The 27692-nt window shown below is 41.2% G+C and overlaps 1 protein-coding gene across 5 annotated transcripts in view; it reads left to right on the top strand.

Annotated features, from left to right (window-relative positions):
• CNKSR2 (connector enhancer of kinase suppressor of Ras 2) overlaps window positions 1–27274 on the top strand; it is a 361047-nt gene extending 333773 nt beyond the window's left edge. For 4 of the 5 annotated variants that reach the window (XM_065413945.1, XM_065413940.1, XM_065413934.1 and 1 more), the window contains 2 exons: window positions 23645–23841; window positions 27059–27274. In XM_065413945.1, coding sequence (XP_065270017.1) covers window positions 23645–23841; window positions 27059–27274 — 413 coding nt within the window. Of the gene's footprint in view, window positions 1–22006; window positions 22031–23644; window positions 23842–27058 lie in introns of all 5 variants that reach the window. The other variant, XM_065413921.1, reaches the window with a different exon arrangement.
• Window positions 27275–27692: the final 418 nt, after the last annotated feature.

Genomic DNA, 27692 nt, shown 5'->3' with positions numbered 1-27692 from the left:
AATGCATCAACGTGGCATGACAGCGACAGCTGCTTCCTGAAAACCTAGGTGGGTCTGGGGGTGAGACCAGGGTCCTGACAACAACACAGAACTTTCAGCCCAAGGGATGGGAGGACTTGAAATGGCTTTAAGTCAGTATAGTCCCTCCTGGTACTGAGCTGATCCAGGGGGCAGAACAGGGCTTTTAGAGACCTTTTACACCACTACCTCCTTTTTACGCAGCATAAAGGGGTCAGGAGCATGGAGAGGCTCTCATCCCAGGCATCATCATATCAATCTAATTTTAGGCCCAGACATTTGCAAGCACTGCAGAACTCAGATCTGAAATAGTTTAATATAAAACCTGATGTAATCTGCCCTTCAAATTCTAACTATGAGGATTTTTAAAGTTTGCCATTTCATTACTAAGATATTTTTTAAGCTACTCATTCTTTCCTGGATGTACAAAACCACAAAGTTTTGTGTTTCTGTAACCCACACACCTCGGTGTGGTGTTCTGTCCCATCTAATGGCACTGAGACCACTTAAAGAGAGAGCAATTAACGAGTCTGCTTTACAGCCTTAGTTAAGAGACAGTTGGCTTTTAGCTCATGGGGTAGAGGCTCATGCACTAAGCTCCAGAGATCCCTGGTTCAATCCTGCTCACTGACAACCAGGGTCTGTCAGAGTTGCATTTTCTCTGGCTTTCCCAAGGGAGTTAAAAAAAACATTCCCAGAATTATGCTGTCATCAATGAAGCATGTGTAAAAAGCATTTTTGTTATGATAATAACACTAATTAGCCTTAAATATTCAATATTAAATTCAACAATATTAGAGAGAATACAAGTTAAAAATAAGTTTGCCAAATGGAAAAGAACAAAACGAGTAGGGAGGGATTCTCTTTATTATTTCCAAGCTTCAAGTCCAAAGCATTAGAGTAGTTTCGAAACACAAGTGAGGGCTCAATTTGGAACTGTGGTTTAATCAGGACACTGGATAAGTATGCTGGAATTGTTGAGCCTGCTGCACAGGGTGGCGGGAAGAGTTCAGAGGGCGTGTTCTGTTTGATCTATCCAATGTGTAAACTAGAGAGGTTTTGGTAAAATGAAGTTGAACTTTAGGCAATCACAGATAATTTGACTAATTTCAGCTCATGGTGATATTAGAACTGGCATTGGCCTCCATTCCAAATATAGCCTTTTTGCAGGGGTTCTCAAACTGGGGATCGGGATCCTCAGGGGGTTACGAGGTTATTATATGGGGGTCGCGAGCTGTCAGCCTCCACCCGAAACCCCGCTTTGCCTCCAGCATTTATAATGGTGTTAAATATATATATAAAAAAGAATTTTTAATTTATAAGGGGGGTCGCACTCAGAGGCTTGCTATGTGAAAGGGGTCACCAGTACAAAAGTTTGAGAATCACTGCTTTTTGTGTATAATCTGGAATTCTCATAAGTGAGAATAATTAAACTGAAATACATAAGTCATTTGCTAGAGGAATGTAGAGGATGGAATGTACATAATATACAGAAAGGTAAATAATCACTCTATGAATTCACAGTTTACAGAGAAGGGACAACTAGAATCCAAATAGCATCTTGTGCTCTTTCTGCATATCTAAATATACATGAACATCATCATGCTCCCTCTTTCCTGTACCTGTTCTTCCAGTTACATGGTACCCCACTCCTCCTGGAAACTTTATGTATACAAATTTATACAAATAACGAACATTTGCCAAACTCTATGCAATCACGCTGTTTTTATTTTCCCAACTAGCTGGCTTCCTAAATCTAGGAATAGAGTTTAGAGAAGTTTAGAGAAGTTACTAAATGCTGTGGTCTTACATAAAGAAGACCCCTCCCATGCTCCCAACATAATATCTTGCCCCAAACTCAAATCTGTTCAACTGAGGATGGGAGGACATAAAATAAGCAAAATATGTTGGAATCCTCATAATTCTGAGAAGAAAGTAGAAGCCCCACCAAAATGGAAAAGAACTCTGCACCTCTGCCAATAATGGTCTCTGTAAATAATGCATGGTAGGCACCCAATTTTTAGAGCTGGTTGAAAATTTTCTGACAAAATTATTTTCAATCAGATCTAATCAAAATGTTTTGTGGAAATGTATTGGTTTCAGCAAAAGTTTCATCAGGAAGGTTTGTCAGGTCCAGTATGGAATTGAGAGAGTGAGACACTTGAATAGTCAATACCTGTTGATTAGGGCACTCACCTGGGATGTGACAGACCAAAGTTCAAGTCTTTGCTCTGATTCAGGCAGACCAGGGGCTTGAACTTAGGTCTCCTATATCCCAGGTGAGTGCCCCAAACTCTAGGCAATTGGCTGTTCATGGAGAGAGAGATCTTGTTTTTTTTTCATGAAAATTTTCAAAAGGCCACATTTTTGTTTAACATTGGTGCAAAACCAAATTTTTAAACCTTGAAATTTTCATGAACTGGAACTGTTGTTTTCCAGCGATCCCTACCTTTTATTGGATGTAGGTTTTAGAGTACTTAGAAGAATCGGGCTTTAAATAGAAAGCTGGTCTCTTAGCAATGGTAGAACTATTGCTCTGCTTATAATAACATCCTTGTTTGTTTAATCCAGTTTGATGCTGGTGAGTTATCCAATTAATAAAACCTTCATAAATGACCAGTAGAGTCAAGGGGTTCCCCTGCAATCAACCAAAAACTATTCTGCTGTTCTCAGGAACAGAGAGAGTAAAACAAAAACATTTCTGCCCATTATATAAAATAGCTTGTAATGAAGGAAGCAGGGCTGAAATGTAAATGAGATCTGGGTCTGCAAGACACCAACCTCATTTAGTATGGTTATTGGATGGTGTGCAGCCTATTAGACATGGAGGCTACACATTGAGCAATAAGGATAAAAATAAATATCAATCACTAATTTGGAATGAAATTCACCCCGTGCAGAGGGCCAACACGAGGCCTAATTCCCACTGTAGTCCTACTTAGGTCCTGTTTTGTGGCCTTAAATGGTGCATAGATCTTGTGCTGATCCTCTGCACAGGGATGAATTTCACTCTTGCAGAGCATGAACCTTCCCGCATACTGAATAAGGCAGGAGTCATGTGGGAAAAAGTAGTATGCCGTTTTGCAATGTGTATTCCCAAGCGTATAGTGTTAAGTTTACACAGGCAACCTTAACTTTGGCATTGCCAGTTTTCTGAGGGCTTCATTTTGCAACTCTCAAATTCTTCTAATGTCGCTTTTTGCTATTGAAAGATAGAGAGGGCGACCAAATCATTCTGGAGATATAAACTATATATGGGAGTACAGAAGGAATCAATGCTTATTTATGTAAAAAAGAAAGCATTTAGTAACCTCACTTCAGTAAAAATGAACAAGACAAGGCCGTCTCCCCGGGGATCACCGTGTTTTGAGCCAGACCCATGATTTCTTTCCTGCTTCTGTCTCCACAGAAAGGAAAAGGAGATATTTTTAAATGTGTACAAGAAGAAATTATGATTATACATTTCTTAATATAACCACTACCCTCACTGCTTTGCGAGATAAGTCCTGCTTTTCACAGTATTGTAAGTTTTAGTGAGTTCCCTTTTGGTATTCTTATTTTGTTATTTTTAGTTCAATAAGGATATAGAAAATTCTAAAAAGACAGGTAATATTGGAAAGAATGGAACTTGCTATATGCAAGATAGTATGTTCCTTCATAATTCAGCAGTGGATGTTCCACATTCCTTGCTCCTTCTGGGCAAGGTCAATTCATTTACCATTTAATGCAGTAGCATCTTTCTATAAAGCATTATCCAGAGCTGTGTGACGCCTGTGACCCACTACATCCTTATCGTCTTAGCCTCATTCCTCCAAACAACTCACTGATGTTCTGCAGCATGTGTTTCTCTGGACTATGCTAATTCTTCTGATGGGGTATTGAAAGGCAGTGTTAGCTGTGTCATCGAAGCCCTTCCTCATTCATTTACTCCTGTGCAAGTACCAGACAGCTCCCCCTTGTCTCTGCAAGCATCTGTTTGACCTAAACAAGCCTGAAGATTGCAATGGCTTTCCACTATTAAAAATGAATTGTTATAAATCTGCCAGCATTCATCAAAAAGAGTTTAGACGTGTCAGAATAGCTTTTCAAACAAAATACTCAGACATGTTGACTGTTTCCCCCAGTGGAGAGGGAGTTACCGCAGCCCTAGAGCAGTGGTCTCCAAACTTTTTTGATCACGCACCCCTATCAGTAAAAAAATTTTGAGCACGCACCCCCTGCCACGCCGGCTCTACCTCGGACTCCCGCCCGAACTGCCGAAGCGCAAAAAAAAAGCCACTCGGATGAAGCAAAAAAAAAAAAAGCTCCTCCTGCCGCGCACCCCCAAGGATCCTCTTGCACACCCCCTGGGGTGCATGCACCCCACTTTGGAGACCACTGCCCTAGAGCTGCAGAAGCAGCAGTGAAGCAGTTCATGGTGTGTGTGTGTGCGTGTGTGTGTGTGTTTCTTTCCCCAAAGTCTGTATTCATTGCTAGGTCAGAGCCTGGTTACTCAAGCCACAGGATTTGGCTCTTAATGCATATACATAAATGTACTAGAAATATGGTTAAATTATTGGAACAGATGATGAACAGAATCCCCTGCTCAGAGTGCTATCTCTGTTTGTGTTGTGAATATGTAGATAGAGATAGAAATACATATACACACTGACACACTGCTAACTGAGAGAAAACAGATGTAAGGTGCAATTAGTATTTCAGTGGTTTTCACTATAAAGTGTGAATTCAGAGACTTGCTTTTCTGCAAATTAAGTATTTACTCCAAGAATAGGAAATTCTATAAGCCTGCTATTTACTCCGTATACTTCTTTGTTAATAAGGAAATTTACCAGAAGCAAGGTATTACCATTCATTAGGCAGATTGTAATCTGTTTAGAAATTAAAATACAGAACATCTGCATTTGAAAGGTGTGCTCCCAGAAGACTGCAGTAATGTATTATACGTTCTGTTAAAAATCAGATCAACGTGAGGCTTCTCTCAAGTTAGCTGCTCATTAATGACTGCTGTTGTGCCCTCATTTCTGTGTGCAACTCTCACAGGGGAAAAGAGGGGCAATGCTGCATGATGGCTTTCACCTTATACATCCCTCCCTTCATTTAGAACTCTGTGTACTGAAGTCATTTTAAAATCTGATGTCTCAGTAAGTTCCCTTATTGAGTGTGACTCCCAATCATTTCCCACAGATGGAAATCTTCTGCTCACCTTCTGCTTTGTTTTTTGTTGTCATTCTTGGAAAATTTGTGATGTTCCCAACTATTTAAGGGACCTGACTGAACATTCCTTCTGTCTTATTCACTGGGTTGGTATACAATCCTGTGCATTCATTCTCTCGCAGCCACTTTTGTTATGGACCGGACCTCCCACTCCTGCAAACTGGCCCAAATACATAACTACCATACGTTTCTTACATTATTCCAGTAGTTGTAGGAATCTTCAAAGATTTCTAGCAAGCAGTTTTGATTGTGTAATCACTTTAGGGGAGTCATTTGCCCTTAGAGCTGTTTTAATAATTGATGAATAAATATGATAAGATCAATTCATTGTCTCTCATAGGGTTATATTAATTGTTATATGTGAACTACAGCTGGTTTAATTGTCAAAATGTTTGCAAATCTCATAATGTTTATTCATCCAAAAAGTGCATTACTTGTTCCATTGTGTGTCGTTTGATCTCCTGTTTCTAAAAAGCTGACCTCTTGCAAGGCAACAGAAGCAATAACATGTGACTTTGGTGATCAGTCACACACCACGAATAGCAATAACCAAAGTGAACTGTTCACATAGAACTCATAGGCTGAAACGTCTTTGTATAAATTATTTGACAAATGCTATGAAAAAAGAATACAGACTCAGTTTGTGAATGATTTGCAAAAAGAAAATTAAGCAACCCATGTATCATAATGTAATACAGTGCCTGCCGTAAAAAGCTGACATTTATGAACACTTGATAATGCAGTTAGCACAATATTTTTTACTAATATAGGGCTACACTCTGGCATCTGTTGTGATTTTAAAGGCAATTACTGTAAAGTAGTAAAATAAATTATTTAGCCCCCAAGCATGCTTAATAATTATAAAAATGAGTTTTCACTTTGTTTGCCTTTAAACAGCTAACGAGTAAATAGGACTGCAATATATTCACACATCTGTAATAGTGCACTGTGGATAATAGTGGAACTGTGATAATAGATCTAAACAGTGTTTCCCAAACTTGGGACGCCGCTTGTGTAGGGAAAGCCCCTGGCGGGCCGGGCCGGTTTGTTTACCTGCCACGTCCGCAGGTCTGGCCGATCGCGGCTCCCACTGGCCGCGGTTTGCCGCTGCAGGCCAATGGGAGCTGCTGGAAGCAGCAGCCAGCACATCTCTCGGCCCATGCTGCTTCCAGCAGCTCCCATTGGCCTGCAGCGGCAAACCGTGGCCAGTGGGAGCCGCGATCGGCCGGACCTGCAGACAGGGCAGGTACACAAACCGGCCCAGCCCGCCAGGGGCTTTCCCTACACAAGCGGCGTCCCAAGTTTGGGAAACACTGATCTAAAGCATGACAAAAAAGGATCTTACCTTGCATGATGGTATTACCACAATACTTGTAAAAACATTACTGAATAGTCTCTTCACAGGAATTTCTTGCTAAAAGTTCTTTGAGAAATTTGTCACCTTCTAATCCAAAATGTAATTGGATTGTAGCTCCATAAAAATGTCCTCTGCCAGTGCCACCAACCAGAGAAGGCCATAGTGCACTCTGCCAATCAAAAAGGGGGACATAGTCAACATGGAAGGCCCTCCTATAAAAGCACGTTGGATTTCCCAGCTATCTTACTTAGGGTACACAAAAGAACTGATTTTAGATATCCAGTAGTTAATGCAGCCTTGTTGTAATGTAAGTGAACCCTGCTGCATTTCACAAAGTCCAAAGAGTCAACTTATTTCTGGTAAAATGTCAGGAAAATGAAGCATTCTCCTTAGATATCCCAGTTGACATCCTGAACCCGGTTATGTGAGATTTCAGAGATAATGGTGCAATACAGAAACAGCAGATTCCTCAGACTCCTATGAGAGGTCTTCTCCTAACCCTTCCTTCCCAGCAGACCCAAGACCATGTGAATATTATTTTAAATGTTGACGATATTACATAATGTTTTAAAACAGGCTCAAAGGTGAAAAAGTTTCCCTTTTCTGTCCCACTCACTCCCCACCCCCGCAAGCAAACCCCCCTGCTCCCTCCCCCCAAAAAATACCACACACACACAATCAAGATCAGCCTGTAGTGTGCAGAAGTAAAGTGGATTCTGGGTTAATATACCTGATCAAAATGGATTGTTAGTCATGCGAGTTTTGAAATCTGCCTTTTTTTACTACTTGCAGTTGCAGAAGGGTAAGTGTTCCTTATTTTAGACAATAGATTATGTAAGAACTCCTATAGACTTCAATACTTAGGTTATTGTCATATGAGCTGTTCTCCTTCCCCTCTCTCCTCCTCCGCTTTGGCATACAGAATAGCTTGCACAATTGCTAGTTGTGAAATAGTACTATCAAAGAATTTAAGGACAGAATGCAGCTCCATGTGGAGCCCCAGAGCATTTCAGTGTTATACCTATTGGGAGATGCTTTTTTTCTTTGAGAAGACTGGAGATGAACTAAATGGGCCTATCATTCTTTCCATCCAGGATTTCTGTTAATAGCTCCCTTCCATTGTTGGGGTAGTTGTTCTTTTCTGTTAATTCAACCCTGGTGATCTGCTATACGCTGAAGTGTAAAAGCGGAACTTCCTGGTCTTGTCTCCTCTTCCCAACCTAGGTGTTCTCTTTTGGGGGAAAAACATTCTCCCTGAAAAGGGATGGGTGAACCTCACCAATTAAATTACATTTTGGCTATATTAGTAAAGCTAGATTATATTCACAAACCTTTTTATTCTGTGTAGTTTAAATCCCGGGGCACTTTCCCAGAGTGATTAAATTTAAAAAGCAAAACTTGTTGTGTGTGTGTGTGTGTGTGTGTGTGTGTGTGTGTGTGTGTGTGTGTGTGTGTGTGTGTGTGTGTGTGTGTGTGTGTGTGTGTGTGTGTGTGTGTGTGTGTGTCAAAATACATACAGCATATAGTAAAATAGACATGGTATCTAATATTGCCAGCCTGGCTTTTGAAGCAGCTGTTTTAACCCTAATTATATAATTTTACTATATGCTAGCATTTTCCCCTCTAAGAACACAGACCCAATAAGTTTCAAGAGTGTGATGATGTTTGAACCCACACTAACATCATATGTTCAAAAGTCAGGTAAAAAAGTCAGGCCTGTCCCTATTTCTGATCTTCCATTCATAACTTCACAATACTGGGTCTCCAGTTGGGAGAGTGAAATGAGCCAGATCTCCTTATGTCACCACTTCTGCTCTTTCATAATTAGCTGTCGGTAGGACATGTTTGTGTATGCCCTGTACATTCAGGGGGTTGGGGTGGATCCCTCTCTCCTCCCCCCTCACTCCCATGACCTTTCCCAGTGCTTGCCAAATGGGCTAATCCAGGTTAAACCAGACTACACTGAGGAAGTAGATATACATTAGTTTATTTGATCTTCTTTTAATTGGTCTTCATTCTGTTTTTTTAAAGTGTCTATGCAAAGTGAAAATGCAAAACAGCACACTCCTACATAGCTTGTGTGCACCAGAAACTGAAATCTCTGAAGGATCGTAGTATAAAACCAAAACAGTGCCATGTCCTTGGGCTCACACATGCATGCAGACAAGAAAAGCACTGTAGTGCTAAAACCTTATGAAAATCTTGCCATATTTGCTATTTTCTCTTGTATCAAGATTGCATGCTGGTATTTCTAATATACTAATATGATATGGAAATAATGGCACGTCACAGTTCTTTCATCATATTGTATCACTGCTTTATCATATTAGGCTAATACACTGCGAGAGTTGATAGAACCTCTCCATGCCAAATCGGATCCACTTCTCTTGGCACTGAACTGATTGGACTCAGATTGATAAACTAATGATTAGAGAATTTAGATCGGAGAGAATTGGCACGACGGAGACTCAACTTCAGCCTCTTGCAAGCAACCTAATGGCCTCCGTTCAGAAAGTTTAATTCTTCTTGAATAACTTTGATGTTTATAAAAGAGAACAGACATTTTAAAGCATAGACAACCAAATGTCTGGATATGGGGACTCCAGGAAAGTGTTAAAGGGGCAGACCTATTACCAGTCTTTTGAAGAATGCATCCTTTCCACAATGGGACTAGGCACAAAATCATATCCTGTCTACATGGAGCGCAGTTGCAGAAAATACTGCCCCCTGCATAGGAGAACAGAAGGGGAAGAGGGTCATGGCAGGGGAAGGGCTCTGATGACACACATTTGTGTTCTGCAGACTTCAAGGAATTAAAGAGGGATCAGCTATGGTAACTATAAAATCCTTTTGTTTTTATGGACTTCAGTGACTTCATTCAGGCAAAGCAGAGAAAGCTAATATAACTTAAGCGTACTTCACATAAGTGAAGGAAGTTAACTTGCTGTATCATACTAAATTAAGTGTATTCTTCCAAGTCAAGGTGTGTACCAACTATTTGGAGACTTAATATATGTTTAATGATTTATAATGAATTATCAGAGGGCACACTGAAACTGATTTGGATGACAGTGATGGAGAAGATACCTCATGCTGGGATTTATTAGACTCCACAGATACAATCTACAAATCCTCTTTATCTTCTAAGACTTACATGTGAGTGATGCTGCCTCACAGAACAGGTGTCAAGTATTCTCTGTATAGCACTCGCACTCCATGGGGTTGTTTTGGGGCCAGTATTTGTCTGGATGTCACTCAAAGTAGATTCCAATATTGTTATTTATCATTATGTTCTGGCTCCCCTATGAGTTAATGTTTGCCTCTATCTCTGTGATTAGAATGTGGATTTTCCTTTATATATTTGGCTACGGGTGTATTGTAATAATGTCAATGCTAATTACTTGATATTTCATATTATCTTATGGAGAGATACTTTTAAAAATGTATTTTGAAATGTTTTCCTTCTGTTGGCTCAATGTATGGTATTGCATTCTGTTAATACCAATAAAATTATATATATATATATATATATAGTTATATATAAATATTTCCCTTTTATATATAAGTAGACTATGCTTTTTTCCTCACAAATAAGAATTGTGCAGTGAATAAAATTGCATCTCTCTGCTTTATAGCAGTAACAAAACTATAATAGTTTTAATATTAATTTTATAAAATAAAAATCCTGTATACTATGACATATATGCTAGTTGGATATTCATCAGTATGCATATTGTGTTTCCATTTAACATTAATGGGCCTGCCACAAGTCAATCTATATATTTAACAACATGGTTTTGACATCTTTAATTGTTACCAATCAAGAAACTGAACATGCCTATTATAGCAAAGTATGCCCACTGTTACTTGTTGTTTACAAAATTGTACATTGATACAGTTTTTGCCTGTTGACCAAACAGATGAACCCACCGTGTTTTTATTAATCGCATATCCTTAGGAATTGATTTTTAAATATAATTTACTGCTCTTTCCAACACTTGACAAAGGCAGAATTCATCTCTTTATATAATGTTGCCTTTGAAATACTTGCCTCTGCCAGTGTCGATAAATCAGTGCTAAGCGCATAAAGATTCTGCAACCTGAAAGATTTATTGTTAAAACCTTGCTGGAATGCCCTGCAACCTGAACCAGTCCTTTGCATCCTGTCATTAAACTACAGAATTAGTTAGAAATGAAATGTTTTGGAAATGAATTAGAGTATCAGAAGCCAAGATAAGAATCTAAAATGTCCTTTGGCTGCCATTTTGGGTTCCACTGATGGCTCATTTACTGCTTTTGCCAAAGGCCATAAGGAGCTAATATATCTGCCCCACTGTGCATTTTAACTTCAGCTTCATTTTTTCCTCTCACAGACTGTATTGAATGAGCATTACCATTTTTGAGAGGGATTCCGAAGGGCTGCAATTAGCAGCCCATGACATTAATTGCATACACATTTGTCAAATATTTTTTCTGTATGCCTTAAAATAAAGTTTGGAAAATGGCAGTAAACGTTTCTTTAATGAAGACAGTTGATTTATTCATTAGGTTAGGGTTTTTTTAAGGTATTATTTTCTGCTTAATAAAAAAATCTATATTACTCATTGGCAAATTACCCAGCTTTGCCTCTGCATACCCTTTGTCCATAAGCTCTGTTTCTCCGTTTCCTGTGGGAATGCACACATGTATTCTTCCTAATGGATATGGGACAGATGTCTCTTCCATCATGATTATGGTACCAATTCTGGGAGAAAGTTTTTTGTTAAAGTGTACACATTCCATGTTCAAAAGTTTATTCAGCATCTGGACATTTAATTGCATAAGAAATCTGTGGTAAAGAGTATATTGCTGTTAAATTTTTGTTGTTGTTTTAGGTTTATTACCAAAGGTGCTATGTAGGGGCCCAGTCCTAGGTGGTGCTTAGAGGAGAACAGACTACAGTGGTGTTGAGGGCACTCAGCACCTGACAAGCTTTACATCTTGCAATGTCATGCCTTAAATAAATAAAATGTAAATTAAGGTACAGATTAATTAGTCCGAGGTCTAATCCGTGCCTTTATCAGGAAATCTGCAAGAACATCGGCATATATGACATGTTTAAATAAAACCTATGAGTAAAATTTCCAAAAGGGCTTAAGTCCAATTTTCAGAAGTGCCTAAGACACTTTTGAAAATGGATTTGAGGCTCCTAAGTGAGTTGGACGCTTATGAAAATTGGACTTAAACTCTTCTGGAAATTTCACCCTGTGTTGTAGTTTCCAGGGAAGTAAAGCATAACAGATATGACATTTACGATCCCTGTGGAGTAGGGTTCCTGTTCTCAGCGAACAGGTGATGTACTAGGATTAGGTACTCTATTCAAACTTAGTTAGGTACCAACCCTATAAACCTTGACAGATATTGCTGTTGTACAAGAGTGAGTGTCGCTCAAATTGGACTGATGAGTAATGTAGCTATGTCCAACTGTTCCTACCATTTGTCATTTAACCTTTTGCAACATCGTGTGCCCTTACAGTTTAGGTTTATGAAAAGAATGTTTTGCTGAAGAAATAATTGCTTCCAAATGGTTGCTGCTGGACTAATCCATAGGGAAATCATTATCCATTTAAAAGTGTCAGTGCCCCCATCTATACAGTGACACAAACTGTCTCTCCAGTTGCACTGTCCCCTGAATACTTCAACTGTCTTTCAGGGTGGCATGGTTTTACTTTGTCCCTGAACTGAGGAGAATGAGAGGAAGCTTGCAGGTGAAATGGTAATGGTGAATGCAATGTTTATTTCACTTTAACAGTTTGCATCAAAATTAAACACTAATTTCAGCATGTAGCATAGAAAAGAAACAGGAAATTGACAAGAGAGCCTCTTTCATTATGTAAAATTTTCCCAGTGAGGCACTAAAAAAAAGCAGCAAATAAAAATTAAATTGACATTGCCGTATGGAAGATAATGTAAGTAAATCACTTAAACCAAATATTAAAGGATATATTTATAAATATTTGTCATTGCCAACAAATTCTGCTGCTAATAATCAGTTTCTTGTTACTGTTAGGAATTTTATTTTTATTTGAATTTTATTTTTTCTATGCACTTTTTGCACTCATTAGTACAGTCATACTTAAGTGAAGTTCTGGAACATCCTTCTAATGGGAACAGTGGGGGCAAAACACCTAACTGGCTTCCAGACTGAGCTTGATAACTTTATGGAGGGGATGGTATGATTAGACTGCCTACAGTGGCATGTGGTCCATCTGTGACTGCTAGTAGCAAATTTCACCGATGGCCAGTGATGAGACACTAGATGGGGAGGGCTCTGAATTATTACAGTGAATTCTTTTCCGGGTGTCTGGCTGGAGGGTCTTTCCAACATCCTCAGGGTCTAACTGATTGCTGGGTCAGATCGGCAGAAACCCTGCGGGGTGTTTGCTTTCCTCTGCAGTGTGGGGCATGAGTCACTTGCTGGTTTAAACTGGAGTAAATGGTGGATTCTCTGTAATTTGAAGTCTTTAAATCATGATTTGAGGATTTCAGTAACTCAGCCAGAGGCTATGGGTCTATTATAGGGGTGCTGTGGGTGAGGTTCCGTGGCCTGCAATGTGCAGGAGGTCAGATTAGGTGATCATAAAGGACCCTTCTGGCATTAATGCCTCTGAGCTGATGCATCACAAGCACTGGAAGTTAAATAGCATGAGAATGTACGCTTTTCAGGGCAGGGATCATATTGGTATGTGCTTGTACTGTGCCTACCACAATGGGGCTGAGGCCTGTAAGGTGTTACTTCAATACGATTAATATACCTCAGACCCTACAAAGACTAGGAATCTGGTCCTCCCCTTATTTACATCAGTTTTATAGCTCCTTTGATTTCAAGGAACCAATTTCACCAACAAAAAGAGGAGAATCAGGCCCTAGGTCTCAGATGATGAGTGTACCATTGAGCTCTGCTGTGCAGACTTTCTTGAGAATTTCCTCTTTGTCTTGAAGGTTACATAATAGGAGTAAATAGGACATGGATATAAATCTCCCAGATACACTTCCTCTGCACAGGAGGCAGTGGTGTAGCCTGTTACCTTAATACTCCAGTCCTCTGATTCTCCAGCTGCTAAAACTTACTCTGGAAATGTGTATTGCAGCTTGTTTTTAAGGGCAGTCCTCCCATAATTCAGTGAGAGTTCTAGGAAACTCTTTTCTACCCCCCCAACTCCTTCCCAGTACACAGGCCTCTCTGAAGCACTCATTCATCTCTGCTTTGTTGACTGACTTAGTGGCAGCTCTAATGTTAAAACATTATATAATACACAGGTTAAGAAAAAAGTGTCGGTACATCTGGGTATAGTGCTTAGATTATCCACAAATACAAGTTTTGTTTTAAAAGTCATAAGATACATAGAGTACATAATCAGCAATGAACCAAATTTAGGTGAATAAATTTAACAATAAAGTTTCGATATTAGCATCCTACTAATTTGAAAGAAGAACAAAAAGGAAGGGGATTGCAAGAAACAGAGAGGGCAGGAGAGGTAGAAGGCGAAAAGGGGAGGGAAGACGCAAAGAAAAGTGATCTGCAGAATTTCAAAAGAAACCCAGAGATTAACACAGCTTGCATTTACCTTTGAAAAAGGGCTCATTTTAAGAAACAAAATAACATTCAGACCTTTATTTTACTGTAAGTGCAGAGAAGGAGGTGATAAGTGATATAGGTTTCCTTTTGCACTTTAATAGAGGAATCTGCCCTAAATCATGCTGACCAGCTGATTAGCATTTGGTTTCCATGCAGACCAGAATTGTATCTTATTTTACCTCCTGCCTACTCTGTGCTGTACTTAAACAGTGTGCCAATTGTTCTTTTCTCAGTAATCACCCGTGGGAACTACACTGCTCTCCTACTATGAGCTGATTTTCCGTCTAACTATGGCTTCCTTTATAAATGTGCTTCACAGAGGTGACTTCATGTGCAGATGCAGTCTCCTCCTAAAATTTTACCTTCCGCTGGTTTGAGTGGTTCTCTTCTTTTGGTTTAGGGTATGACTACACTGCATCAAAATACCCGTGGCTGCCCTGTCAGCTGACCTGGGCTTTCCGGTGCTATCAAATTACAGTGTAGACATTCAGGATCAGGCTGGAACCTAGGCTCTGGGCCCTCCCCCTTGGCTTCTGCCTGAGCCTGAACATCTACACTGTAGTTTGATAGCCCCGCAGCCCAAGCCCTGCGAGCCTGAATCAGCTGACATGGGCCAGGCACAGGTGTTTTATTGCAGTATAGATATGCCCTTAGACTAAATCGAGAGAGAGAAAATATCCAGTTTTGTCTGCCAGTCTTCTGTCTAAATAGATGTAGAAACTATTTAAATTCCCGTTTCTTTGAATTATAAACTTTGATTTTTTTCCCCCCCTTTGTGTAATGTAAACTTATCTTAGGATCCCTGTCACGTGAACAGTAACCCTTAGAGTACTGAAGGTGAATTTATGGTACCCTGGCATTTTGCACTAAGGCCTGGGCTACACTAGCGGGGGGTTCGAACTAAGATATGCAACTTCAGCTATGCTATTCGCATAGCTGAAGTCGAAGTATCTTAGTTCGACTTACCTGGCCGTCCTCACGGCGGTGAGTCGACTGCCGCGGCTCCCCCGTCGACTCCGCTTACTCCTCCTGCCGAGGTGGAGTATGGGCATTGATCCGCAGATCGATTTATCGTGTCCAGATGAGACGCGATAAATCGATCCCCGATAGATCAAACACTACCCACCGATCCGGCGGGTAGTATAGACATACCCTGAGAATCTGAAGAATAGGTTACTTCTCTTCAGTGTCTCTTCCCATCCATCCAACCCAACCAAATCCCACCTTTTCTCTCCTTATACCTTCTTGCTCTCCCTTCTCTAAACATAATGAGATCCTTCCCATTTCCCTACTTTTTTCCCTCAGCCCTTCTTTTGTTGAGCACCAGAAGATGCTCCCAAGCAGAATGCTGCCTCACCCTGCTCACCTGTCTCCATGTTCTTTTTCCGATTGCCTTATTCATACTGGTCCTGCCCCACTCCAAGCCTGACATCCTGATGCTTCTGCTGGCTGACTGACTGAGCAAGGGCTCGGGAATTTTGAATAAGGGGACCAGGTCATGTGTTGGGCCTTGTCTTCATTAGCAGTTCACATGTTTGCTTACTATGTATTAACTAAATCCCAGACACTGTTTATCTCAACCTGCTAACACATGTGACAACTACAAAGTGCCTTGTCTGCACTAGGATTTTACCTCATGTTAGTTATCATGTGTAAGCTTAACATGTGGGCAACAAACACCTTTTAGTGTGGATGTGCCCTCAATGTCAAGAAGGCAAACAAAGAAAGAGGGAAATTTTTGCATGGGGGTGGAGGGAGGCTCAGGACTTCCTTTATCTAATACTCCCAACCTGCCCACTTACCTGTGCCCAGAAACCCACCCTTGTCCCTGGCATGGCACTCACTAGCAGCCACGAAAAGGTCTTAGAAGTTTTCATGAAGTCAGTTTCCAGGTGCTAAAGATGAATTGTCAAGGCTTTGCTGTAAAGTTCAAAGCAAATCATGTGAGATTTCCGGGGGGGAGGTAGCTGTTTAATAATGTAATTAGTGCCTTTTTCTAATAAAATTACCTCCCCAAGATCCTGGGAAAGCTCAGCTGAGCTGGTTTCTCAGCCAGAGAGTGTGACCTCATCAAAAGGAATGAAAATAGGAGTTTAGATTTCAGTGGAGCACAGGGATTTCAGACTGATAATTTTCACCTTGCTCACTCTCTGACATAGAAACCAGTAAGGCTATAGCTCAACTTTCTCAGGGTTTTCAGAAGATGGTAATTTTGTTCATGTGCATCGTTAATTAATTACAGGTGAGTAGTGGCTAAGCGTCTGAGGAGCTGGATGAAGCATGTAACCAAGTAGTAAAGTTAGCAAAGCAAAACATTTAATTCTTTGAAGAAGAAAACAATGTAGGGAGCCTGGAGAATAGAAAACAGGTGGAGGGGAATTGAGAAAAGGAATGTAGCCACAAAAAGGAAATGGCAAGAGGCAACTGCCTTGATGACCTCACCAACTGCAAAAGCCCTCTTTCCCCAAAATACTGAAGATATGCTCAGGTGGTTGGCAATCCAAAAGGAAAGAGGAACCTAAAGATGAGGAAAGGAATCTTAGTGACATTGGGAAGAACAGCAGAAATATGATGAGCAGGTGCTTAAAAGCCTGCAAGCCTCAAAAGGAGGACTGTAGGTCCTTGAAACACCTGCACACTCAGCCTGGTGAGTGACAAAGTTGAGGGCTGATGGTGTTGTGTTACCTTTGCACAGATGATGTGTGTGCTAATAGTGTTGGATGCAATCTGTAGTTCTTCTGGTACCTTTCTTAACTGCAAAAGCTTCACAGGTCTATAGTTCATGAAGACCCCTTTAGTGGCAGAGGACTAATGGAAGGTATAAGAAGTCACCTCTGCTGATATAATAATAATAATATGGAAAGCTTCTGAAGAAAGTAACAAAACTTTAGAGACTGAGATTAGAAGGGTGATGAGAAATCTATGCTCAGGGCTCTGTGTTTTCTGTGACTCTGTCTATAACATCTATCCCCTGCCACAGAATCATGCTCTAACCCATAGGATTGAATATGCAACCCTCTGAATGTCACTGGTTCAGTGTTGTCTTCCCGAGTCCGCAAACAGACAGTAATACTTCTCAGTGGTCTGGCCTACTCCTGTTCAACTCAATGAAGAGTTACATCTGAAACCTAATACTGCTATGTAAATATCAGCAATAGTAACTATTTGACTCTGACCATTTTAGTAGCAATATCCAGCTAATGTTCTACCTGTTGATCTTGGATACACTGGGGGAAATAATGTAAAGAGGAATAATGGAGCAACTGGTTATTGACAAGGATATCTGGGGCAGGAAACTAGTTAACTCCCACCAACCCACAAAACTCAGATCACTCACAAATGGGATTGCACTGCCAAAGTCACAAAGTGTATCTGCATGTCTTTAACTCAAATCATTTCTCATCCCTTGATGTGGTACCAAAAGCCCCAACCAGAGTCCTGCACTTAGGACGGAAGAATTCCATGCACTGCTACAGACTAGGGACCGAATGGCTAGGGAGCAGTTCTGCAGAAAAGGATCTAGGGGTTACAGTGGACAAGAAGCTGGATATGAGTCAACAGTGTGCCCTTGTTGCCAAGAAGGCTAACGGCATTTTGGGCTGTATAAGTAGGGGCATTGCCAGCAGATCGAGGGACATGATCATTCCCCTCTATTCGGCATTGGTGAAGCCTCGTCTGAGTACTGTGTCCAGTTTTGGGCCCCACGCTACAAGAAGGATGTGGAAAAATTGGAAAGAGTCCAGTGGAGGGCAACAAAAATGATTAGGGGGCTGGAGCACATGACTTATGAGGAGAGGCTGAGGAAACTGGGATTGTTTAGTCTGCAGAAGAGAAGAACGAGGGGGGATTTGATAGCTGCTTTCAACTACCTGAAAGGCGGTTCCAAAAAGGATGGATCTAGACTGTTCTCAGTGGTGGCAGATGAACAAGGAGTAATGGTCTCAAGTTGCAGTGGGGGAGGTTTAGGTTAGATATTAGGAAAAACTTTTTCACTAGGAGGGTGGTAAAGCACTGGAATGGGTTACCTAGGGAGGTGGTGGAATCTCCTTCCTTGGAGGTTTTTAAGGTCAGTCTTGACAAAGCCCTGGCTGGGATGATTTAGTTGGGAATTGGTTCTGCTTTGAGCAGGGGGTTGGACTAGATGACCTCCTCAGATCCCTTCCAACCCTGATATTCTATGATTCTATGAACTTTCTCCTCATCAGCTGCAAAAAACCTCCACCTTCGCTTCCTGATAAAATGTTTCTGGCTTCTTTGTAAATTCAGAGGCAGTGTAAAATACATGTCAGAAACCTTCCAAAATTGGAACTTGAATATCAAAATAATGCAGCTGCTTCTGTGCTGAGTATTATTCAGTTTTACCTTTAATTAAATAAAAAATGTCTGATGTTGAATATACTTGAATCTGCAGCAGAAATTTCATTGTCACAGACTGGCACCACTCTGGTGTAGCAATTGGAGACCTCGCTATAGAATTTAGGCCTAGTGTGCCGCAAAGTACATGTGGGGCTGTTCTATACCCAAGTGAAAAAGCTGCTCAAGAAATGGATGCGGCCAGGAATAACAATCTGTGTTCCAGATTAGGGACTCTCACCTTCATCAGTGTATGGAAATCCTAAAACCATTTTTTCAGAGGAGCCAGGTGGCTAGAGAAACGCAGTCTGGGACTCAGGCGCCAACTCAGAATAATGAATAACAACCTAATGTTTGTGGTGCCATTCTAAAATCAGTCTGTGAATCCCTCTAGGCCTACAGCCCTCCTCCAGAATCTGTTCTGTATCTGAATCAGGTATCCCTTGAGGCCTGATTCTTCCTTAAAGAAACTGTAATGCTAGTGCAACATATCAGACAGCTACAGCCCCAGCTGAGGCCTTCCATTGGCAAATGGATGTATTACTAACCCAGTCACTTAACCATGAGCTAGCTTAGATCAAAGTTAAAAGGGTGACACTCTTAATTTAATCTCAAATCATGCTGCTTTTAGGGTACCATGTCCTTTAGGGTATATCTACACTGCAATTAAAAATCTGTAGCTGGCCCATGCCAGCTGACTCAGGCTTGCAGGACTCAGGCCAAAGGGCTGTTTAATTGTGGTGTTGACCCTCAGGCTGGAGTCCAGGCTCTAGGACCCTGAGAGGTTAGGAGGGGCCCAGAGTTTGGGCGGCAGCCTGAGCCCAAATGTCTACACCACAATTAAACAGCCCCACAGCCAGAGCCCTGCGTGCCCGAATCAGCTGGCAGGGGTCAGCCGCAGGTGTCTCACTGCAGTTTAGAAATACTCTGTCTCTCAATCTGTGAGATCAGGAGCTTCTAATCATAGGAACCAATTCCGAGAGTAAACTCCCAGCCCCCACCACAGTTCCAAAGAACCACACCTGCCATGCAGACAAAAAAGAAATAGAAGGGAAAGGAGATAGCTGAGTGGGGAAGGGGACAATCTTCCACTCATACCCAAATTCACACCGTGCAAGAGGGTTAGTTACAGAGTTACAGCAACCAAACAACAAACATCTACAACAGCATGACAACTGCTACCACATGGATGTTACCATGATGGTGGTTGCCCTCAGGAAAGGAAGTGAAGGAGAAGAGGGAGTTCTGCCTACCCTCCCTCAGGAACTTTTCTTTTAGGAACCCACAGAGGGGAAAAATGGCTTCAGCCCTCTAACATATGTGTTGGGACTTGGACCTCCATGTTAATATTTAACTGTCCATGAACTGTCACTCTTGTCCCTCATCCTTTGCCCCTTTGTCATGGAATAATTAGGGGGAAAGAGAATCCATCCCTTCACAGCTTGTATATTTTTAAAGTCTTTGGAAACCTTAGCAAGATTTAGGTATTTAAAAAAGTAAATTTTTGCAATTCATCTTTAAAGCCCTGGACGTTAGCCAGTTAGCTAAAGGTTTCACCAGCATTTACAAATTTGGGGTGAAGCTTTAAAATGAAGTTATTAAGTGAAAAGTCTCACTCCCCCACAGGAGCTGATTGAGGGGCAGCTCCACTCACTAAGAGCAGTGCTGTCGTCTTTATCATTTCCCAGGGTGCAGGAGCATTCACTGGAACAAGGTGGTGATGTAGCCTCTGCAAAGGTATCTGACATCACTAACAAAGGGGCCTAAATGCAGAGCGAATCCTAAATGCTCAGAGCCACCTCACTGGCTCTCTTTTCCTCACTGCTCAATCCTTCACACCAAAGCCCAGCCCTACTCCCAAATGCAGATGACTACCCCAGTCCCTAAGTGATATCAGTGCCTGGATGAAGATAAACTCAAGCAAGATGGAGGTGAGGTATGTGGATAGAGGGGAAATATTTCAAAGAATTGGCTGACACCATACCACTATCCTTTGAGTACATCTGTCTGCCAGTCGTCAGGATGGGGTGCAGACGGGGGCCTTCTGGACTCTTCATGGCTGCCAATATCAGGATAGCGTCTGCTACCAAATATACCATTTTCCATCCAGCCAAGATGTTCCCCCCATCTTAAATCATTGATCTGGTGATAGTGATACCACAAATGGAAATTCTCTTGCCCAAGTTACCCCTCAGGCCCTTTCACAGATTCATTGATGGCTTCTAGGTTCAATTACTGCATAATTCTTTATCTTAGCATGAATATGACAGCCCTGAAGAACTTCAGTTGATGTTGACAGTGGCAGATTGACTATTTAATAATACAGGCTGATGCAAATACTTCACCTGTGCTTTTTGGAGTTACAGGTGAATTTAAGGTACTGCTCTTCTTATTCAAAACCCTAAATGGGTTAAGCCTAAATCGTTTCAAGGACTGCCTCTTAATTGCTCATCGGGAACACTGGGATTTTCAGTAACTTGTGAAATGCATGATAGGGTTGAGAGATTTCTTAGTGGCTGGCCCCAGGCCATAGAACACCCTGCCACAAGAGATTAACATGCCATTGAATCTGGACAGCTTCAGGCTAAATTATAAAAACTCATCTCTTCAGCATAGTTTTCCCATAATAACTACTAACCACCCATGAGGAGAAAGCATGGTCATATGAAACAAAAATTGTTGCTGGAGGAAAGAGACTGGAGAAAGATTCACTTTTTATATAACAAGGGAGAAAAGGAAGGGAGAAACAGACAAAATAATCTGCTGTCAGATTTAGCTAGCTTTATCCAGATTTCTTTGTAAATCACTCAGATACCATTAAGATAGCACCTTAGATCGATAGAATTACACATTGGAAGATGCAAACAAACGTGAATACACGGACCATACTAATGTTCCTCTTCATTATAATGTCTCATGGAAATTCTAAAATTGAGGCCTAGCGACATTTCTAAAAAAGCAGAAAAATCAAAACACAAAGGATTTGAGCCAGTGTATTAGTATTCACTTATTTAGTCTTTTCCTTTTATTTTAACCATTAACTGTTTTTATAACAGAAAAGGAAAAAAAAGATGATGCATCTTGTCATTTTGATTTGTCTTTAAATGTTGCCTACATACATATGTGATTAAATCAATGACTGTCTCCCAGAAGCATATTATATAGTAAGAGGGTCTAGGGGAAAAACATGCAACAACCCAAAGGCTCTTTTCAAAGCCACAACCTCTCAGTTGAAGAGCTATAATCCTTCCTCACGTATAGGACGATTAAAACAAAACGTGTGCTTTACAAATTACTATTAGATTAAAGAAATGTACAGAAGAGTCAAAGGACTGCATGTCTTTGAGGATTTCTGCTGATATTAATGATTGTAAAGTGCTTTGAGCATGTAAGGCATTATATAACTGTAAGTATTATTCTGGGAGACAGGTTTTTTTTCTCTCTAGCTTCCCTGTTTGAAACTGACCCAGGTGAGTAGTTACTATACTGTGTGATGTTTGTTTGGCCTCTGTGAAATGAGTAGTTGGTCTCAGTCCAGTTTGTGGTTGGCATGTATCTACCCCCCAGAAAGCTGCTGTCACCATTAGCACCAGTTAGCATCCTTGTCCGTAGTGTTAGTAGAAAAGCTAATGTCTGAGTATACATGGAGACTGAAGCCCCAGTTCAGCAGGGTACTTAAGCATGTGAGTGCTCACATTTAAGGCACTTAACTTCTGTGCTTAAAGTCAGGCATGTGCTTAAGTCTGAATGACCATCTCACTCCGACAAGTGGTTCTTTCAGAAGCTGGTTGAGGAGATTGGCAGGTTAGGTTCGGGTGGGAAAACATGCACTACTGACAGGGAAGAAATGAGGTCTCCTCTCTCTAATGCCGTCTTATCTTTTAGTGCTTTCACAGGCAATATTTTTTTAAACAATATGTGCCGGAGAATCAGTGAGGCAAAATTAATAGCTCATCCTTTTTCCCACCCGTTTGTGTCTGGTCTACTTAGGGCTGGTCTACACTGGGGGCGGGGGAATCGATCTAAGATACACAACTTCAGCTATGAGAATAACATAGCTGAAGTCAATGTATCTTAGATCGATTTACCTCGGGTCCTCACTGCGCGGGATCAACAGCCGCGGCTCCCCCATCGACTCCGCTTCCGCCTCTTGCTCTGGTGGAGTTCCAGAGTCGACGAGGAGCGAGTTCGGGGATCGATTTATCACGTCTAAATGAGACGCGATAAAACAATCCCCGATAGATCGATTACTACCTGCCGATCCGGCGGGTAGTGAAGATGTACCCTTTGTACAGTTCCTAACACAACAGGGCCCCAATTTAAGCTGAACCTCTAGGAATTACTGTAGCGCAAAGGATAGTACAGGTGACTCCATACATTACTTTTTCACATGTGCATGAATAGGGACAAAAGAGAGAGAAAATTCAATGTCAGTTGAAGAAGCAAAACAGAAACAGTCTCCCCCCCCCCCCACTTCCCCCCCCCCCCCACAAATCCTAGGAGAAATGCCGCCTCCTGAACTGCAGCACATTTTTACTTTGTTTTTGAGATCCTTTTTGTATCCCCTAAAGGGAAAAAAAAAACCCAAGACAATGTTAAACCTCCTTCCCCTGATTATTTTTCCGTCGGATCTCTCACCTGAAGTTCCTTCTCATTTGGTAGGCTGCTCCTCTTGCTCCCATTTCTTGTAATAGCTTATGAATTTACTATTATGGTTAATTGTAATTAGAGTGTCTATTATGACAGTAAACTTATACCCTGTAATCTTTTTTTTCTGCTTTGTAGAAAGCTTTGTATTGTCAAAAGTTTTGCTTTTGTTTCTCTTGAAAAGTACCGTATCTAGAAGTGATTTACGTAAGCAATAATTAGAGAGAAATATAGCTTTAGGTAGTGTTTGACTTGCAATACTTTTGAGGGGGAGCGGATTTTGGCAGATGTGGAATACTCTCCCTATATGTGAAATGATCCCTTTCTGGGTTTGTTAAAAATACTGCTTTTAGGGAGGCTTTTATGGGTTTTTAATAACCATGTTAATTATACACTGTTCCTTTCTCTTGGGTTTTTTTTTTCCTGGTTTTTTTAAGCTGAAACTGTAGAAGAAAAGCCAGCAGACTCCTTGCAAGATTTGTACAGAGCCTTGGAGCAGGCCAGTCTGTCGCCTTTAGGAGAATACCGGATTTCCACTAAGCTGGAGTACAAGAAGTTTTTTATAAAAAGATGTAGCGATCCAGTAGTCAATGAAAAACTGCACCAACTGCGAATTCTGAAAAGCACTTTAAAGGTGAGATAATAGAGGGTGGGGAAATCCCACCAAAGAGTCGGATCTTATTATATTGTATTCAAAGATTAACTGTACTCAGCTGGAGGGCAGTCTGAATCTTGTGTGTGAAAAGAACAAAAGAGAGACATGGGAAAATGCTGTTCTCAGAGCCGAGAAAAAGTGTCTTGGGGTGGGGGGGAGGAATCCGTTTTATTTCTCAATAGATAAAATCTCTGTGAGCTCCTGCCCTACCTAGTTAAACATGATTTGATCTGAAATTTTCAGAAGAGGTATTAATCCCCCTTTTTTCCCCAAAACATTTTTATTTACTAAGATAAATGTGCTATATCATTACCAGAGAGTAAGCTTAATTAAAGTCAATCGTTTGGAAAGTGGCAGTTTTATTTACAATGTTGCTGCTCTATGATTACTAAGCTTGTCTAGAAAAAAATTGAACATTTGTTTTCTGCCTGAAGGTGGCACAAAGATTTATGACATAAATGGCCGTAATGATACAAACAAATATTGTCATAATGGCCCTACATTTAAAACAGAGCATTTGTATTTTGAAGTTTTAACCACCTTGTCTAGCCCCTTGATCATCACAAAGTTATCGCAGTGCATGCTATTCCAGATTACACCAGGGATGTTCCTTTAAAGCACAGCAAGCAATAGATACTCTTATGCTGGATCTTCCTTGAGGCCCAGTTATCTATATTAAATTTAACTTACTACATTTTAAGCCACTAGATACTAAATAAATTGGCCTTTGGTAGCAGCTTTCGTCTCAGAGTGCTTTACAAACATTAATTAAGTCTTTCAACCCCCCTGAGAGGCACTTAAACAGTATTATCTCCATTCAATACGGCCCTGATCCTGCAAAGACTTACACAGAGGCTTAACTTTACTCACTGTGAGTGTCGTCCCATTGAAGGCAATAGCACTACTAAGGCTAGGTCTACACTACAGCGGGGGGTCGACCTAAGATACGCAACTTCAGCTACGTGAATAGCGTAGCTGAAGTGGCGTATTTTAGGTCGACTTACCTGGCTGTGAGGACGGCGGCAAGTCGACTGCTGCCGCACCGCCGTCGACTCCGCTACCGCCTCTTGCCGCGGTGGATTTCCGGAGTCGAAGGCAGAGCCATCGGGGATCGATTTTATCGCGTCTTCACTAGATGCGATAAGTCGATCCCCGATAGACCGATTGCTACCCGCCGATCCGGCGGGTAGTGAAGACGTGCCCTCAGAGTATGTAAGGTTAAATGTATACATACATTGCAGAATCAGGACCTAGAGGGGGAAAGTAAGGCTTTCAAGTGGCTTTCCCAAAGTCTCACACAGGAAGTCTGGGAAAGTGCCAGAAACAGAACCAAGTGTTTTCTACTTCCTGTCCTGTGCCTTAATCACAAGACTGTCCTTCCTCCTGGAAGGTGCAAACTCGCTGACTAGTAGTAAGGAGGTACAGAATACCCATGATTTATTAATACAGCACCCGGGAAGCACAGTGCGGTAGTACGAGCACAGGTCTGGAAAGCAGGAGTTCCTATGTTCTAATCTCAGCTTTGCCTTAGTTTACCTATCTCCAAAATGAATATGCAACTACTCTGGGGAACATTAATAAGCTATTGTTTGCAAAGCACTCTAAACATGAAGATCGCTTTATACATGTTAATAATATTTTAAATTTACTACTTCTTGGTACCAGCCTCAAGTGTATCAGGTCAAAGACAGAACAGGCTGGTTTTTTTTAACTACATCCATCACCCTTACCAAAATGGATGAAAGCTTTAGCATATGTATACAGTTATCATGGAACAGATAAATTAGCAGTGGGGACCCTGAGGCTTCCTGTAGGAATAAACGGTAAAGGAGAAGTTGTTGATGAACAGATCACTACTATAGGAAAGGCCTCGTGCTGTAAACCTCGGTGATAATTGTATTATTAAGGCTTGATTCTGTTGCATCCAGCTGCCCTTGGCTGCAGTAGAGTGGAGTGACTGCAAGGGAACCTGGAGCCTGCTCTGATCTACACCTGCTGGCTATGGCCCCTCAAGAGCCAGGGATTGTTAAGAGCATAGCACAGAGCCGCCACACACCTTCTCCACCCATGTGCACCCCAGACAGCAGGGGAATAGGGTACAAGTGGGATATTCTGGCTCTGAACTTGCGGTGGAGATCCGGCCAGGTTCTGGCCCCTATGGGTATGTCTACACTGCAGCTGGGAGGTGTGATTCCCAGAGCCAGTAGACAGACACATCCTAGCTCAGCTCTAACTAGCATGCTAAAAATAGCAGTGTCAATGTTGTGGCTTAGTCTAGCTGCTCAAGTCCAAGCCTGCCTGTACCCCTGGATCTGAGCTCAGGCAGCTAGCCTGAGCCACCACCAGTGGTGCAAAGTCTACATTGCTATCTTTAGCGGGCTCGCTCATCTCAAGCCGTCGCAAGCCTATCCACCCATGCTGCGAATCAGTGTAGACATATCCTTTTTGCTGGGAGGAAGTTGCACTGAGCCAGAGTATCGGGCCTACTAGATGTATTTATGATCTTTAATGAAGAGCAGTTATCTAATTAAAACATCCTTGGGGGGAGGGATAGTTCAGTGGTTTGAGCATTGGCCTGCTAAATCCAGGGTTGTGAGTTCAATCCTTGAGGGGGCCACTTAGGGATCTGGGGCAAAATCAGTACTTGGTCCGGCTAGTGAAGGCAGGGGGCTGGACTCAATGACCTTTGTGTCCCTTCCATTTCTATGAGATAGGCATATCTCCATATACTATTTATTATTTTTTCACATGTAGTGCTCAGATGCCACAGTGAGGAGCCCAGCTGAAAAGCCTCCCTGTACTGATTGATGTCAGGCCATCTGTTTGCATCCCACACACCAACACAGTATTTCTTACGAAATCAAGAAAAGTCAACAGATGGCACTTTACAGTGTGAAACATTTTCTTAGAAACTAAAGCTGCTAATAGTAAATAGCAAGGGATTTGTTTTTACATAACAGATCAAGGGGTAATAAGAAGGGAAACTCTGCAACCCAAGTGATGTCCAACACCCTGACCCATGTCTGACATCATTTTTAAGTAGACCCCAAAAGGCTTAAAATCAATGGCTCACTATGCCCCCCTCTTTCTAATGCCTTTGTGTCTTACATGTGCTTGCCCTTTTGTTAAGTTGCTCATCATTTATGAGATACTCTTGCTAGTAATTTATCACTCTCTGTTCTTTTTTCTTTTGCAGGCCAGAGAAGGAGAGGTAGCCATTATAGATAAGGTTCTCGATAATCCAGATTTGACATCTAAAGACTTTCAAGAATGGAAACAAATGTACCTTGATCTCTTCTTGGATATTTGTCAAAACAGTACCCCAAGGGACCCTGTAAATGGCTCTTCTGAAGTAGATGCACTTATAGCCTCTTTAGCACACACCCATTCATACATTGAAACGCATGTATAAGTGTCTTCTTTTTTGTCAATTTGCTACATTCCAATCCTTTACTCAGTGCAAAAGTAGTTTTTCTATCAATATGTGGGAGGTCTGGTAAATTATATTTTAATGTTACTAAGCTGTGTGAAGTAAACCTTACATGGTCCATGATCCCATTGTAATGGGAATTTGTATATTTTTATGCTACCAATGCTCAGCTTGTGTTTAGCTTGTGCAAAACAAATGAACATGGTTTTTAATAAATAAAAATATATTTAAAAAAATACATTTTGGAAGATGGCGAGCTTTGAAATGAAAGCTCTAGAGGATCAAGGTTTTGTGACTGAAGGTCAGTTGATCTCTTTAAAAATATAATTTTATACTATATAATTCCAGTGTTGCATTACATTTTTGGAGTTCAGGTATTATTTTGATTATGTGGAAAATA

The sequence above is a fragment of the Emys orbicularis genome, chromosome 1 (genome assembly GCF_028017835.1).
Source record: "Emys orbicularis isolate rEmyOrb1 chromosome 1, rEmyOrb1.hap1, whole genome shotgun sequence".
Lineage (NCBI taxonomy): Eukaryota > Metazoa > Chordata > Testudines > Emydidae > Emys > Emys orbicularis.
This window is presented reverse-complemented; position numbering and strand designations above follow the sequence as displayed.